Consider the following 13,252-nt stretch of genomic DNA (forward strand, 5'->3'; position numbering starts at 1 on the left):
GAGACGGCTACTGGTTCAGGCTCTGGTCACCATTTATCAAAAACACAATGTCCAGTTCAGAATACAGAGTGAGGACTGGGGGTAGAGGAGTCTTGTTGTGTGTTGAGGTTGAAGGTGGTGAACCTGTATGTATGTATGTTACAGTGGCACTGGAAAACTTATCACGTGTTAGTCTACATGTGCGATGGTTATGTGAAGGCATGGGGTGGGGGCAGTGGAGGTGGGGTAGCTCAGGGCCTTGTCCCTCAACCCTCAGCCCCAGTCAGCGAAGGGGGCAGGGGCCAGTTTATAGGGCTTGCGTCTTGAGCTCGATGGGCTCCCCGCGGGTGTCCTGCTGGGTCTCGCTCTCAGGGGGCCGACTGCCCTTCAGTGTGGCCAGGCGCTCGGACAGACCCCTCATGCGTGGGAACAGCATGAAATCGTACAGGAGGGCACCCATGGCACCTCCTATCATAGGCCCGACCCAGTACACCTGCCAACAACAAGATTAACATTCAGCACCTCACACGCTGTCCTTTATGATTCCTGCTGAGAGTAAAGTGGAAGCTGGAACATTCAAGCTCTTCAGCTGGATTTCAGGTCTTACCCAGTGGTTGATAAAGTTTCTGAAGAGCACAGCAGGGGCAAAGGACCTTGCAGGGTTCATTCCTGCACCGGTGTAGTACATCTAAAACACAAGACAATTATTACTGCATTTTGTCATAAAATACTAATCTTTATAAATGCTGTAGTTTTTCCCAGGTGTCTCACCCCCATGAGATGTCCGATGGTAACGGAGAAGCCGATGGAGAGGGCAGCAGATCCAAGGCGTCCGTTTCTCCTCTCATCAGTCACAGCGAAGATGCAGACGACAAGTTGCATGGTGAGGAAGACCTCCACAGTGGTGGCCATCCCCAGGCTGATGCCAGGCTGCAGCTGCAGATACACAAATGGAATAATGTTATTTCACTGAGTATTTACCACTGATTTGGACTAGATAAATCGATTAATTGATATCGCTGTTAATATATTATATTTTTCCAAGGTTGTTTTTTTTCCACCACGTCTCAATGGTTGGCATCATACAAATTCTTTACAGAACTAAACAGATAAACAAACTGTGACCAACGGATGAAACTGGCCCAAAAAGGTTCTTACTAACATTGCTACACTTGTTTTGTTCTTACCGTGTTCATCGCCATGTTGCCTCTCATGTTGCCAGGTGTGACTCCGTACAGCACAGCGGCCCCGGCTACAGCACCCAGGCACTGAGCAGCAATGTAGAAAATGGCGCGGAAAAGAGACATCTGTGAGCCAATAAGGTAGGCAAAGGTGACGGCAGGGTTGATGTGGCCGCCGCTGATGTGGCCGATGGACTGGATGAGGGTGGCGGCTGCCAGCCCAAAGCACAGGGCCACATGAAGGACATGATGAGGTCCAGTGGTCCAGCGCAGGGCAGCGCCCATGCCAAAAAAGACGAAGAACATGGTCCCGAAGAACTCAGCAAAGACCGCCCGCCAAAAATTCATCGACCGGAACTCCCACATGGTGACTGTTCGCTTGAGGCTCTCCACCAGATGAAGAAGATGATTTAAAAATAAATCTGGGTAAGTCTGGAAAAGGTAAGTATTTACCTTTTCAGTCCTCTTCAAATGCCAAAAATAAAAAAAAGGATCTCCCTTTTGTAGTCAGCTCACTACACGGCTGAGAGTCAATTTAAACACAAAACAGGATTTCAGAACGTCAACAGATGAATCCACTCAACGGTTCTTTACCAAACTGTGGACTGGGCTGGTAAAGTCAACTCAGCTGCGCTCGCTTGCCACCTCTATCCACCTGTCGCAAAGACATAGGTGTGAGATGATGTGGGAGTGTGGGTGGAGATCTCAGGTGGGATGAGTTGTCAAGAGGAGGTGGGCATCAATGCTAAAGGGGTGTTTCTAAAGTAGAGACGGGGATAGACAGAGTGTCCAGTGGACCTTTTAGCCTCTCTGACGGAGGGGAGAGGGCCAGACCGGCGCTTTATAATACCCCCCCAGGGGCCCCCAGGTGACGCCATAATCCCCCTGTAGGGCCAAGGGCGGGGGGCGGCAGTGCTGGACATCCTAAATCAAACAAACTTAACCCCTCTGTTGCCTCCCTGTAGGAGAGCTGGTCCAAAAGAGAGGGCAGCGTATCTGAGGACAGAAACATATAAGGCGAGAATGAGTGGGGATCCATGACCGATATTTAGTGTGAGGTAGAGACATTTCACAGAAAAAAAAAAGACATGAAGGAGTATGTTTTTTTCCAGGGTGAGTGGTAAACTAGGAGGAACAGCCGCGGCGAAGAACAGCCGGAGCTGAGAGGAGAACGTTTTCTTTGGGGCGTATGTCATCTGTTGTCATATCATAACTGTCATAATCAGGGGACACAAATTCTGATGGACAAGGACAGAAAACACACATGTATGCACAAAGACACACACGTGCGCACACACGCATATACACACATGCCGATAATACAGTTGGGGCCCCGGACGGAAGTGCCCAAAGCTAACAGCGCTGAACTGTCCCATACAGTGAAATGCCTGACCCTGTGAAACCATTGTCTGTAACAAGCATGTGGGCTATGTATGCTCAGAGACAAGACAAAAATACATATTAAACCAAAACACAGGAGGAGAAGCTAGCAGAGCATTGTCTTAAATTTGCAGCGCCAAATGCTAACGCTACAGCTAAAGAGCAAAGTTAAGTTTCAAGCTTCTTTTTGTTGTTCTGGACACAATTAAACCATCGATTAGTGATTATCAGGTAACTTTAGGTGAAGGAAAGTGGCAGCGGTCACTGAAGAGCCCTGGAATGAGCACTTGAACATGAACTTGACATCGCTTTAGGGCCCAGTCCGCAGTGACACTGCTGCACGGCCTGCACCGAGTGGTGAAGGCACAAAAATGTAAAGGAAAAAAAGTAAATCTGTCTGATGTGTGCAAAGAAGAAAAACAACATTGAAACAGTGGCAGTGAAAAACAAGGAGCCACCAAGCAGCGACCCAAAAATAATTCAGGCAACAGAGCGGGATTGTTTTTTCTGTTGTGACATGGGCTTCGAGGAGGTACTTGGCAGAGGTTTGCAATATGTGAGTGTGCTGCAGAAGGACATACGACCAAAGCCCTGAACATTCTCAGTGTGTGTGAGAGGTGCAGCGGGACAGCAGGGATGTAGGGGGACGGTGGGGTTACTGAGCCGCACCGGGGCATCGCTGACCAGCCGAGAGCCATCGGTGTGGGAGTGTGGGAGTGTGTGTGTGTGTGTGTGTGTGTGTGTGTGTGTGTGTGTGTGTAGTTGGCGGCGATGAATGCAGAACGCTGAGCTCGCCGTTTTAACTCCCTTTTATACATGTTAGAAAGAACACACACAATGCAAAATGCTGGCGGCACAGTGGCAGTTATAGCTATTGTGCATGTTGTGTGTGTGTGTGTGTCTGTGTGTGTGTAAATAGCTTATTGTTTAAATGTGTGCATATTTGAGTATGTCTGCACTGCACAAGAAGTGACACTTTGGAGATACTGATTGCTAACATGCTTTTATTTTAGACGTAGCCTATTGTCAAATCCAGATAATTAAGTGTTTTACATTCATTATTAATATGAATACCTGGTAAATGTACAGGTTATATAGAATGTAAAGGGTCAGTTCATCCAAATTACTTTAAAAAAAAAAAAAATCTCATTTACAACTGGTGGTATCATGCGTCTTGAGATGGAGACAAAGGAGATAAAAGCATCTTTAAATTACATGCAAGATATATTTTAAGGCGCGACAAAAAAATGGTGGTTTATAGCAAGGTTTCATGAAGCAAGGTTTCATGAAAGCTAAAAGTATTGTTTCTCACACACCCAAACAGCACACACACTCACACACACACACACACAGACACGTAGGCTCAACATATCCATTTTAAATTACAAAGCTTATTCCGACTGAAGGTGTTCTTTCTGTAGAGCCATTACAGAGGTATGAAGGCCCATTTGATTGTCAATAGGAGGCCTCAGAGAAAAGATGGTCGCTAACAGGCACAGACATGAGAGAGATGCTGGGCTGATTGAGAGCATCATTGAACCCACAGTGCAGAGTAAGGACCTCTTTAGCATTTCAAAGCACTCACAAACACGAGATGCAACTGGAAAATAATAGTGTTTTTAAGCGGGATTTCAATGAGACTCTGTTACATATTATAATGATGTGTAAATGTGAAAGTGAGTGTTGAATCTGACCATATTGACAAGACCTTTATCGAAACTAATGACAGACAACAGGGACCTGAAAGGTCACAGCCAGCCCCTTTAAAATGCAGCTGCTACACTAATTTCTCTCCACATGCAGTAAAAAGCAAAAGAGAACATAAAGCTCCAGTGTGGGCTGTTAATATTTCAACAGAAGCTCACTGAAAACACAATAAGTGAACACGGTTGCCACATTGTCTACATGTGAGGTTTATATCTTCTGCAGTCTTTTGAAAAGAAAAACGTGAGCTGCTGGATGCCTGCAGACGTGATGAATCCACATACAAAAATCTGAATTTACATCTAAATATTTTACTCTACATCCTCAAGTAGTTTGGTTTTGTTTGAAAAATCAGTAGTCATTAATTTTATTGTTTACAGCTATGTGTATTTTACTGTGACATGTCAAAATTAATTGACAAACTATATTTACTCAGATTTTGAGTTCCTGGTGTCTTGGATTGAGTGTCCTCCACTGTGTTCACGTCACCACACATTATGACAGCTGTGGTTGACCTGCTAGTTAGTTGCTGAATCTGGTTCCACATTTAACTGATCTACAGCTGATTTAAAAGTAAATTTAGTCCCAATATTGTTTCCAATTAGAGTTTTTTTCATTGCGGATGTTACAAACTCTGAAAGAAACCCTGTTCACTAGCACTTTTGTCTTTAATATCCAAATACAATTTGATGCTTATACTTTTTCACTTTTACTTGCAATGAGTAAATATTTCACACTACAACCATTTTGCAGATGATTTTTTTTTTTTCTATTATGCAAGCAAGAAAAACTTTTTTTTAACAAACGTTCTCCTTTTTTTGTAAAATGCTGAGTAGTTTCTATTTGACACCATTGTAAAGTCAATATTTTGGGTGCTTGGACTGCTGGTGGAACAAAACAAGACAGTGAGAATTAAATCAATTATAATGAACATTAATATTAAAAACATTTTGGAAAAAATAAATTTCAAAAATAAAAGTAGATTAACCACGCTGGAGTGCATTTGGGATTAAACAAAACACTTTTGACAGGATGAACGGGTTTTGGTTCATCAATATTACAATTGTTGAATTTATCTACACATCCTCACTGAGATCCTCTCTTCCAGTGTCACTACTTTCATTTTTAAAAAGGATTTAAGTCTTAATCCATCATAACCTGGCATTTGTCATTAAATTCTTTAAAACTCCTAACAATGTTATTTTTTATATTAAATATATAATATTTTCCTGGCAGATTTTTGTCCTGCCTTGGATCACTAGCAGCTTCATTCTCATTTTGTGTTTTACAGCATATTATGTGTGAGAAGTTTAACCTTTAAGACAACTTCTTCTTTTTTTTGGTCCCAACCACCATCACATCTAATGAACTGTACACTGTGCATTTTATAAAAATCACTGTAACCATTTTCATGCAGGTGTCGTCAGTTGTTCTCCTGTTTGTTGGCCTGCTTGGCTCTTATGGCGTTCTGTGTGACCGTGGACAGTGATGATCCAGTCATGCTGGCAGTCTCCACGATGTCAATGTCTTTACACGTCAAACAGGCCACCAGCTTCTGACGAGAGGCACTGCGTGCAAAGAAGAATTCATGGGACACTCCAGCGAGTACAGCACCGAGTATCGGTCCGAGCCAATACACCTGCAGGCGGGCAGAAGAAAATTGTGCCATTATAAGATAGAAGAGGTGAGTACGGACTTCATCTGGATCGTCCAAGACATATTTAATTCATCTCCATTATAAGTCTATATGAATGATTTATTCTTTGATTTTATTCAATTTTACATTATTATATTCTTAATACTGATGCATCAATGTGTACGTAACATTCTTGTGTTGTAGCGGGTGAAGTTAGAGTTTTCAACCAAGGAACCTAATGACTTAACAAAGGGTTTCAAGATAAATCTGAGGTACCATGAAACGATTTATAGGGTTAGAAAAAGAAACACCAACCTTTAGGATTGCAATTTTTTTTATTAAAATAATTTCAAATTTTACCTCTTCAGGCCTAAATTAATAATCAAAATTAAACCACGAGATGTTCAAAGAGGAACTATCGCTTTGGTGAAACTGCTAACTATATACACCTGAAATGTGACAATAATTTTCCTAAACATATGATCATTTATGTAAAATCTTAATGTGAAAAGTACTCTAGCTCTAGTGGAGTAAAAAAGTAAAATATTTCCCTCGAAAATGTTGAGGAGTGAAAGTGAAGTAGTAGAAAATGACAATATTCAAGTATTGTATCATAAAACTGTACTTGAGTACAGTATCTGTGTAAATATACTTCCCACCACTGTAGCTAATGCACTCAACAGTGTTGCTTGTACACTGACTAAATCTGTCATCTGTAAAACAGCAGCTTTGAAAAATTAGTTGGAGAGTGTGGGAACAGTGCTTCCATCATGACAAGTTTGGATTTTGGATTTCTTTCTCACCCAGTGGTTTTCCCAGAAGCCAGTGAAGATGGCTGGACCCAACGAGCGCGCAGGATTCATACTCGCACCAGAGAACCGCGCCTGACGGACAAAGAACATCCTCACAATATAAACCAAGTCAAAACAGGTGATTTCTTTCTCTCTTCATATTTTGATTTATCTTGGAGTTCGGATCTTAAAATAACATCGTGAGCAAACAACAACAACACTGACTAGATGTTTTGAAGGACCACTCAGACAAGTAAACGGAGTCTTTCTCCAGTTATTTTGTTCTTTTTTCAGTATCAATTTTCATGCACATGGTCCAGTTTTCCCAATTCCTGTGTGAAATATTTTTTAACTCCCTGAAAGTGGGTCAGTTTTTACACTGAATAAATGTCCTGAACATCTTAAACCATGGAGGGTCCACTTTGGAAGTTTTCATGTGACGCCCCTGATTGTCTCTAATGCTGTTTGGGCTTCTGCTTGTCTGCAGAGTCGTGTGTGGGGGAATCAAACCTGTTGTGGCTTTACTTGTGAGGAATAAATAAAACTGGAGATCAAGTAAGAATCTGTATGAAAGCTCCTCTTACCCCTATCATCACTCCAGTAGTATGTGCTAATCCTATGGCCAGGTTTCCTGGTTCTGGGCTCTCCCTGCGGCGCTGGTCCTCCACCGAGAAGATAGTGAAGACCATCTGGAAGGTGCACAGAATCTCGATGCCCAGCGCCTGGGCTGCATTCAGCTCCATGGGAACCTTAGTGAGGTAAAATAAGACAGAGGAAATGGAAAAAGTCAGAAATATTCAGAAGACGTGAAAAGTTTCTCAAACTTTGAAAAGTAACACACAGACGTTCAGGGAACTGACCCTGTTGACAAAGTGGTCTGCAGTGGTTTTGAGCGGCAGGGCCAGGTAGAGGGCCCCAGTTCCTAATGAGGCTCCCAAACACTGAGCAGCGATATAAACAAGGGCTCGGAGAACATCCAGCCTCCGTGTGGCCAATAGAGACAGAGTCACAGCAGGGTTTACCTGATCACAGACACAAACACACGCCAAGAAATAAATGTTATAAATTGCAAAAGAAAATTACAATAAAAACTTAAGTCTTTATCTTAATATTTACTTTCACTTTAGATCAAAGAAAGATTTTATTTTTACAACACTATATTTATCTGACAGCTGTTACTTTAAGATGTTACATAAAATACAATGTATTGCTACAGATGAAATTAGTGGTTCAAAAACTTTTACACTTGTGTCCCATTACAAAAATCTGTGTCTAGTCGTTCGATGTAGTTATATAACTCAGACCACAAAAAGCAAGTAGTTCAAAAAAAGATTTTTGGAATCATCCAAAAATGTACTTCATATCCAATTCATTATGAAATTATTTTAGAAAGACCACCAGAACCTGAATCAGAATTAGTTAGTTCAGCTAACGACACCATAATGACTTGTTGAAAAATAATTACTAACTTTGCATTTCATGAGAGAAGTTGAAGCTTTTTAAATTGGAGTCTATTGGAGCAAGAGTTTTGTTTTTTGGAGCCAGCCCCTATTGGTCCACAGTGGTATTGCACTTTAAGCACTTCTGCATTGGCTTCATTTTTCAGACCTGGAGATTCCATCCATTTTTACACAGTCTATGAATTTAACAGATATTTATTTAAATGAAAGTCTTTGAGATTAATATTTTAAGCAGGTATGTATTTTGACTTTCAGTAAGTCAGACTTTAAGTACAGGACTTTTCCTTGAAATGAAGTAAAGGCTATTTAAACGGTAGCCATCTGGTAGGCTACTCCTCCTCCTCAAGTAAACAATCTGCATTCTTCCTTCACTGCTCACAACTGATTGGTTGCGACTCACCTACACTTTTAAATCGAGTTCAAGTCAGGCAAAAAGAAAAACAACATATTAAAATGAAAGCGTGACTACGAGACATTCACCTGTGCCCCGCTTATTTCTCCAAAACAGTGTCCCAGTACAACAATCACTGCCCCCACTGCCACTGCTGGGTATAGGGGTCCCCCGGGGGCCTCTACGGGGCCTGGCACAGAGGCACCCAGCACGGCGCTCACTAACACCAGGGTGCCGAGCAGCTCTGCCAGCATGGCACGCCAGAATTGCCGACTGCGTAGCTGCTCGGAAAAAAGGGGACGTAAACAAAGTTGGCCTATAATTAGTGCATTAAACTCATTCTATAACGTTTTAGTGAATAAAAACAGGTAAGAAATACTGGTTTTAACCACAGAGCGGGCCGTATACAATAAGCTGATAATTTTATTTATCAGTCTGATTCTTAATAAAATACATCTTAAAAACAATAAAAGAGACATAGACAAAACTTGTATCATAATATCTAACACTAACAAGTCAAATCCACGTCAGTAACCTATATTTCAACACTGCACAATCAGCTGGATGTTTTCTCGATAAAGTTAATCACAAAAGCATCAATTATCACAAAATTATTACTTTTTATAAATCACAGAAACAAGTGGTTTTTTTTTCTAAACCCCCATAAAATACAAATGGTCAAGCACTCCCTGGTAAAAAAAAACAAAAATGTCTTTTTTTTTTTTTTTTGTTCACTGAAGAGTCCTTTCGCTGTAAATCATGAGGAGTTTAAACTCTTAAGATGCTCACCTCACGCCACGTCATTTCAAACTCGATAAGTATGTTGTCCTCAGGCTACTCTTTTTTTTCCTTCTCACTTGGTCCGTCCGTCTGTCTGTAGCTGTCGGGGTCTGAGGTGCTTCAGGGTCGTGGCTACATCCCTCATCAACTTGTAGAGTCTGAGATGTCCTTTGATGAGAGCAGCCTCCTCCCTCTCTCTCTGTGTGTTTCTCTCTCTCCTCACCCTCTCCTTCCCCTGATCCTCAGGCCTTACCGAGTCACACATGCAAATGTGTCCCTCCAAGGTTGTATGTGTAACATCCTGCCCTCCAGATTTTCCTCCAAGCGATTCGTCAACCTTAGGCAATTTAACACATCTTCAGAAAACTACCAGGAGCCTTTCACTTATCTTCTATCTGAAGTGATTGTGGCCACTTCAGAGGGTCGCACAATGTCTTCATAAATCAAATACATGGCTGGTTAAAGCAATACGTTGAGCGAGGACACAAAATAAAATAAACACATCCAGAAAAAGATGAAAATAATTTGATGACACAATACAAGCAGTGCAAAAAAAAAAGGTGAGACATTGAGGAGTGAGGGTGAACACCATGCAGTCAGTATCATTTGTCAGCTGCGCTTAAATATATGACACAAATTCAAAGTCATTATTTTAAATGGATTGACCAGATTTTCACTGTCGAATCTCTACTTTTAGTATCTGTGTGGTGAGTGTTTGTTCAGATTCTTGTATTTGTCTTTTAACTAAAAAAAAAAAACATATATATATATATATATATAGCCTACTAAAAACTTTGATAAAACTGGAAGTTTGAAGTCTTAAATGCTAAGGGGAAACAATAATGAAATAATTAAAGGCATAGTTTTAAATTTTGTTTTTATAATATTTAAATACCTACACAGCTTCGTGTTGGAACTTTAATTTGAGGTACAGGAAGTAAAAATGAGTGAAATAAAGAAATATGCTGATTTAATTTCTACCTTTAAGAGCGCTTATCTGCACTTGGAGGAACTTTACTGGCTCTTGACTGTTTCAATCAGGCAGAAAACTTTCACAGCTGTTATCAAACAAACGGAAAATGAACGAGTCAGGCGTCTCACAGTTTAAATACAATAAATATTATATAGCTTGTTATTTAAAAACATTCAACCAGTTTATCAGATTGACATTTTTTTCCCCCAAGAATTTTACTTTTGTTAAGATCTTAATGAAGGTGAACGTCATGACGTCACGGGTCGCGGAAGGACGCGAGCGTGTTCAGTTTGTGTTCGTCAGAAAGCAGGAAGTTAAGGCCAAGATTTGAAAAACAGACAAATGAGATTCAACAACGACTAAGATAATATAAATATGGTTTCATGTTAAGCATCGCCATAAAAAAAAAAAAAAAAAAGATTTCTCTTTGAGCTACTTCAGTTTAACCACAAATTAGCTGACGCGAGCTCAAACTGTTGATTTATTGTTGATTTTTGGAGATATAAATTTCATTAAAAAAAAATAGAAACATACTTAACATGACAGACTCATACATAACATGAAACATTACAGCAGTATAAGCTTTTTGTCCTGCAGTCTGCTGTTGTCCTGAGCACCTGGAAAACATTACTCCTGCTCAGCCTGATTTTCATATCAATTATAGGAGAAAGGGAGCAATTAGTGAGCAGAGAGGACCAGAGCAATGAGAACAGACAACATCCTTTGCTTTGAAATTAACCATTGAGCCATACATTACATTTCAGCTGCAGATAAATATGAGATAAACATGTCTCTTTTTTTTTTTTTTTTTTTTCTTCTGTCTTCTGAAGCTTTACCTCCTGGAGGGAAATTCGTTTTTCAAAGGTATTGGATGAACTGTCTGTGCACGTTGTACAGCAGGAGATTCACAGTGTGAGGTTAAAAGTACGACCAAATGCTTGCTGATATGTTGACACGATCCCCAAAGGTCTCTGATATTATGCCTGAACACCCTCGGGGTTTGTTTTTTTTTCCTCCCCCCTTTTAAAAACTACTTGAGAGGTACCACTCTGGTCGCCATGGGGACAAACTCTTTCATGATGCTGTTGCCATAGAGCCCATTGAGGTGCTGCATCTGTGCACGCTTTTCAGTTTTTCTCTTTGATATATCACACACACGCGCACACACACACACGCACACACGCACACACGCACACACGCATACGCGCGCACACACACACACACACACACACACCAAAACAGATTCAGTTAAACTCAAAACTGAGACTATTCAGTTGATGCAACAAGTTATGAACCACATTTATTTTCTAAATGCGTTACAGCAGTACTTCTTCAGTTAGAGGCAGCTGACATGATGATTGTGGTGATATGGAAATGTTTGGACTCCAAACTGACTTTCCTGACCCTGCAGGCATCAGGGGCCCTCAATATGGCAGACCGAGTCCAGAATGAACTGGTTGGTAGGGGGGTGGGGTTGCTGGTGTGCCCCATTATGCCGTGGATTACCCCCTCCTCTCCACGGCAACTGTGGAACTGTTATCCCCCCTTTTGTGGGGCTAAGCCCAAATGTGTGGCGCAGGACGGGCGGGGGGCACCCTGGAACCCGCTGGCGTGGGGAGTTTTTAGCCCCCCTCTCGCCCCAGAGTGCTGACACTGACACAATTTCACACACGCGCACACCCACATACACACACGCAAAATGCAAGCTAAGGGATTTGAGAGAGCGACAGAGGGCAAAGGGAAAGTAAGAGACGCACTACGATACACACCTTTTATTTATTTATTTTTTCCCCAATTCTGACAAAGATTTCCAATGCTTTACACACTCAAGTGTGGAATCTACAGTAAGTATGTGGCCTGAGTGTGCGTTAATGCCGAGTCTCTCCCACTGTAGAGCAGCTGGGGATGATGGCAGGACGTTTCCAGCAGCATGTGCTTCCGACAGGACTCTCCAGGGAGCCGCAGAGCCCCACCCAAACACTTCGCCAGGCGTCCGTCATGGTTCGGAGCTCCTCGCTCTCCGACGTGACATGTTGCTGTGTGCCTGTCGTGTGATATGCACTGAGGTACAGCGGAGGTATGAGGGAAGCAGGCTGGAGATTGTTATGACAAACGGTGTCTTTAAAATTGTTTCTGTCTTTTCAAGAATGCATATTTATTTGAGCTACTGTTATTTAAGGAGCAGTAATATTAAAAAAAAAAAAAAAAAAATGTCAGAAACGCTCACGTTAAAAAAGCCAACACGAGTTTAAATTACAGTAAATATAACTATTAATGTAACTGAAATGAGCCAGAGATGTTCTAACCACATTGCAAACACAACTCAAATCCCTAAAGTTGATCTTTCAATTGTTATATTTTAGGACGTTTTTTGACTTTGCCTGGTATCAATAAGTCCTCGAGGTAACAGTCACACATACAGGACAGGTATGTATATTGTGCAGATGACTGATTGGAAGAAAGCCAAAACAGAGCATATGAATCTGCATTTGAGCATGAATGGTTAAAGACTTGTATAGTTAAAAAAAAAAAAGAAGAAAGGTCCGAGGTATCAGGGTTAGGTTTAATCAGAAGCTTTTTCAGCCTCATCTTGATCAAACTAAGCAAACTAAATCCACTTAGGACAACGATGTGTGGTTGAAATCTGATTACATACTTGTGTGTGTGTGTGTGTGTGTGCATAGAAGCTTCTCAAATGTGTTAATACAATAGACAAAAGGATTAAAGGAAATAAATTGATAAAACCCTAATATGTACACCCACTAGCATCACTAATGATAATTATGCTGTAGTACATTTATATTAAAAGCATGGTGGCAGCACTCACACTATTCAGTTATATATATATATATATATATATTTTTTTTTAGAAATATAAAATTATCATATTTTTGAATGCACTACTTCAATTATTTACACCCAACATCACAATGCCCTTGTTACTTATGTACAATACAATACTGAGTCACCAGCAAGG

The 13,252-nt window shown here is 41.1% G+C and overlaps 2 protein-coding genes across 2 annotated transcripts; both read right to left on the reverse strand.

Moving 5' to 3' along the window:
- Nucleotides 1-286: 286 nt before the first annotated feature.
- mipb (major intrinsic protein of lens fiber b) lies at nucleotides 287-1,526 on the reverse strand. The gene is made up of 4 exons (XM_069141027.1): nucleotides 1,167-1,526; nucleotides 751-915; nucleotides 587-667; nucleotides 287-472 (listed from the first exon to the last, which is right to left on the reverse strand). Exons 1-4 carry the CDS (start codon nucleotides 1,524-1,526, stop codon nucleotides 287-289), a joined length of 792 nt encoding a protein of 263 aa, XP_068997128.1.
- A 2,001-nt stretch (nucleotides 1,527-3,527) lies between these two features.
- Nucleotides 3,528-9,511, reverse strand: LOC138193531 (aquaporin-4). The gene is made up of 6 exons (XM_069141666.1): nucleotides 9,312-9,511; nucleotides 8,612-8,803; nucleotides 7,532-7,693; nucleotides 7,256-7,420; nucleotides 6,684-6,764; nucleotides 3,528-5,883 (listed from the first exon to the last, which is right to left on the reverse strand). Exons 1-6 carry the CDS (start codon nucleotides 9,324-9,326, stop codon nucleotides 5,668-5,670), a joined length of 831 nt encoding a protein of 276 aa, XP_068997767.1. The 5' UTR covers nucleotides 9,327-9,511; the 3' UTR covers nucleotides 3,528-5,667.
- Between the last annotated feature and the right edge of the window lie 3,741 nt (nucleotides 9,512-13,252).

The sequence above is a fragment of the Embiotoca jacksoni genome, unplaced genomic scaffold (genome assembly GCF_022577435.1).
Source record: "Embiotoca jacksoni isolate LCO1_2020_lvr unplaced genomic scaffold, fEmbJac1.0.p SCAF_9, whole genome shotgun sequence".
NCBI lineage: Eukaryota > Metazoa > Chordata > Actinopteri > Embiotocidae > Embiotoca > Embiotoca jacksoni.